Source organism: Rhizophagus irregularis, chromosome 16 (assembly GCF_026210795.1).
Source record: "Rhizophagus irregularis chromosome 16, complete sequence".
In the NCBI taxonomy this organism is placed as follows: domain Eukaryota; kingdom Fungi; phylum Glomeromycota; class Glomeromycetes; order Glomerales; family Glomeraceae; genus Rhizophagus; species Rhizophagus irregularis.
The window spans coordinates 3,303,256-3,307,535 of record NC_089444.1 but is presented as its reverse complement, the minus strand read 5'-3'; the positions used below and the strand labels follow the sequence as shown (position 1 = coordinate 3,307,535).

Here is a 4,280-nt window from a genome sequence, read left to right as displayed (position 1 = left end):
ATTTTGTATGGGTGATCAACCGTACCGTACAGGTTTGCAAATTCGTACCGTACCGATTATCCTACTACCTGTAAATGGTCGTGGAATTCCAGGAGATTTTCTGCGATTAAACCGGTCCGGATGATCGGCAATCAGGAATTCAGCTCCGTTTTTCAGTACTACACCATTATAAAATGTTGCACTCGACGGATAAATAAACATTTAAATGAGCTGTATAATCTTTAATATTTTATTCATTTTTATTCTTTACATTTGAAATACAGTAAATGCACTAAATGCAATTAATGGTCTATTGAATTTGGATGTACATTCAGTTAAAATATCAATATATATCGTTATTATTAAAGAATAATTCAAATTAAAAAAACAAAATCAACATTTAGTCCTGAATTATATGACTTTGAGTATTTGCATCTATGGTATATCATATTCTAAATCTCTTGAAATATATTCTATTAAATAGAAAAAAAAATTTAAGTATATAAAATTAATAAATTATTTTAAGCGGTACTATCATAGTACTTACCAGACCTCAAGCGTTTATGAATGGCCGGTCTAAAGTTTATTATTATAAGCAAATAAATTAATAACTAAAATCTAATAATACAATTTAAAAATAGGTCGTATTAATCAATACCTTTGGGTATTATCATATTCTACTTCTACCGAAGCGGATACTATGAGATTAAAAGCAATTGTATTATCAAATAAAGTACCGATAATTAATTTTGTCAAAATAAAATAAAATAAAATACATACCTCGTTTTGAAATCATTGAAGTAGATATAGATGAAGCCTGAGAAATAAGAGAGTTTAAAGACCTGCTAGTATAAATAGCACCAGGATGCCGTTCTTCAGTAAATTCGCCACCAAGTTGTTTCAATTGTATTAATCCTGATCGTTTTCCCTCGGCTTTACTAAATATTTTATCGGTTTTTTTACGCTTTTTGTACCAATCATCAACGGTTTCTTTAATTTCTGTTATGAAAGGTCTTTTTGAGGGATCAGAATCCCAACATCTTTTCATCAAATTAGCAAAACAATCGGGAGTATCAATTGTAATTTCGGGTCTTTTACCATCAATGATCTCTAAAATAAGTTCAACGTCATGTTCAACTCTAGAAAAAGGTTTACGACCTGTTGTTAATTCCCACATAATCATACCCAAACTATATATATCAGACTCTTTTGAAAATGTAGCACCTTTGAATATTTCTGGTGCGACATAAGGTATTACTCCATATATTTCATCATTTGATGAATTATTTGCAGGTTGTGATAATCCTAAATCGCCAATTACCCATTTTTTATTATCATCTTTTAACGATAATATATTTCCACTATGAAAATCTCGATGTATGAAATTTTCATTATGAATAGCCTTAAGTCTAAAATAAAAAATATTAATAAATTAACGTTATCGTTATATAATTATTAATAAATCTGGTTAATATTATAAAAATATAAACATAATTACCCATCGCAAATTTGACACAAGATGGCTAATTTTGTGATCCATTTAATATTTGTAAAATTTTCTTTTAAGTAATCATGTAAATTTCCACCACTCGCATATTCCATTATTAACATATAGTCTTTTATTACGGGATCTTGTGTAATACCATAATATTTAACAATAAAAACTGTATCATAACATCGATGGAGTGATCTCACCTAAAAAATCACAAATTCAATAAAACGTACAGCAATTAAATAAGTATTATAAAAACGTAATTACCTCATTTAGAAAGCATTCGCTAATTTCTTGCGTATTTGAAAATCTTTTCACAGCAACAGGAGTTTTTTTTAACCAAATTGCTTTATAAATAATACCAAAACCCCCTTCTGCTATTTTTTCTAAATTACTAATTTGAGAATATGGAATCCATTCCATTGTTCGTTTTGAATTAACATTTTTAATCTCACGTTCAATAAAATTATATACGTTTAAAGGATCAGAATTATCATTTATATTATTCATGTAACCAGCAATCTTATCGTAACTATCAGTATTTGTTCTTGTGGAAATAAGAAATTCATCTATATTTTGATTTCCACTGCTAGTATTTGTAAGATCAATATCTATTTTTGATACTCTTTTACATTTCTTGCAATGAGTTTGATTTGTAATTCCAAAAATTATATTTGTTGTCAAACAATATCTACATCCAACGTAAACTATGAAGCAATATGAACACCATTTTTGACAATTGGTTAAAAATTTCAAGTTACGATTACAAACTCTATGTTTATTGGAAGCATCCCACCATGGTAAATAAAGAATAGGAATATGTTTATCGATAAAAGTTGATTCTACCCACTCAGAAGATATTAAATAACAATTTGAACACATCTTGAATCCAAAAGAATTCTTATCAGTTAATTTCCCACATAATTTACAATCTTTTTCTATATTTAAATACTGCATTGTAGTATTAACATGATCATAATAATTTTTAAAATATGAAATTTCAGAACAATTTTTACACCATTCTTGAATATTACTTGTAAGAAAATTTATATTTCTCGTTAACTCATGTTCAATACAAGGAGTATTATTTGTAATAATATTTACATCCAAATATACGTCATTATCCGTTATTTTTTCAATGTACGATAATAAACATTGTTTACAATATTTTTGTCTATATAAATTTGTGACTGTATATTTATTTCCACAATTATTGCATTTAAGTTTTTCGTTATTAAAGGGAAGAAACGATATCGGTACAGGACTGGATTTTAATTTTGACGTTGGGTCAAAGTTATTTTCATTCGTAAATTCCATTATATTTAACAAACTTTTGGTAAGAAAATTATGTAGCTGATATTAATAGTTTATTACCAAAATTGTTAGCTTACGTAATTTTTTTTTTTTTGGGGTAAATGTAGTCCTTTGTTTACACAAAGGAAGAGAACTTATACAAATTCTAAAAACTACTTGCATTTGGTTACATCAAAAATGCACCTCCTGCTTCACCTCTTATGTAACAACTATACCACCCCTCCAAAATTAAATAAAAAGTAATGGCTATGTCTGCTAAAATTTTAACGTCGTGGTATATTACATAATTTTTTTGAAAGCTTACGTAATTTTGTACAAAAAGAGTATATAAATATGTATATTATCATTAACCGGATTTGTGACACAATATACACCTTTTAGAAATTAACTTATTCGGATTAGATTGGACTTAGTAACGATTCTATAGAATTCTTCGGTTTATTTATATTTACTGTTACACCTATGTCGGTATGTAACGAGAACTTTTTCTTGTAGAGAATTCTTGGAATATCTCATTTCCGTCCGATACATAATCATTAACATTTAACTCAATTTCTCACGGGTTAACTAGAGTGTCTACAAAAAATTTTGAATTTACTTGCGATTTTTTTTGTTAACATTACAACTTAATCCTATGTCAAAATGATAAAAGACATAATTTCTTGTTATAGTTGCCTGACGAGACCTTAGGGTTTCGACAATGTTAAAAGTCGAAATTGTTTTTGTCTTCGTGAAATTCGAATTTGAACCTAAGTTTGTTGGCATAGCGATAAATCGTTATACTACAAACGGTCTGAATTTTTTTTAAATTGATTATACAATATGTCAGTATCATTTATATTATTTATTTTTAATTTATTATTTTTACTATATATATAATAAAAAGTAAATTACAATACCCTATTTTTTTTGTTGAAGTATACTTGTCGCTAGATTTAACTCTTTGTTGTAGACTTGTAGCACAGCATTCCGCATTTGAATAAAGGCAAAGAAACCATTTTTACGCCCTTCAAAATTATTAAGTTACCAATTTAAACTATAATCTAACTGTAACACAAAAAAAAATTGAGCAATATGTAGTACGACGAGGCCTAGAATTCTATTAAATTAACTATCTTTTAAAAATGTGATTTGTTTTTTAATATTAAAATGCATTTTACCGAAAATACAATGTATAAATAATACTTTATGCATGTTTTATTAAAAAAAAAAGGTTATTATTCTTAATAACTATGAAAGTATAGAACCATTTTGAATCCATGTTTTACAATACTGAAATTGCTTTTACGATTTCAAATTTTCTTTAATGGACCATAGTATCATTAAAGCGGAATTCAGTTTGTAGAATTGATAGAATGTTATTTACATTATTTACGTAATTATTTAAATAAAAAATTTTGTAGAATTCGACTTTAGGATTTAATAAGAATTTAATTTATCTTCAATTTTGTTTGTATCTAGATTTTTTTCTCCCAAATAGAAAAATGTATTAAAA

The 4,280-nt window shown here is 26.8% G+C and overlaps 1 protein-coding gene across 1 annotated transcript; it reads right to left on the bottom strand.

Annotated features, from left to right (window-relative positions):
* Nucleotides 1-414: 414 nt before the first annotated feature.
* On the bottom strand, nucleotides 415-2,788 carry OCT59_008433 (uncharacterized protein; the record flags this gene model as incomplete). The annotated part of the gene is made up of 7 exons (XM_066142460.1): nucleotides 415-452; nucleotides 527-555; nucleotides 638-677; nucleotides 760-1,089; nucleotides 1,165-1,388; nucleotides 1,478-1,674; nucleotides 1,739-2,788. 7 exons carry the CDS (start codon nucleotides 2,786-2,788, stop codon nucleotides 415-417), a joined length of 1,908 nt encoding a protein of 635 aa, XP_065999340.1.
* Between the last annotated feature and the right edge of the window lie 1,492 nt (nucleotides 2,789-4,280).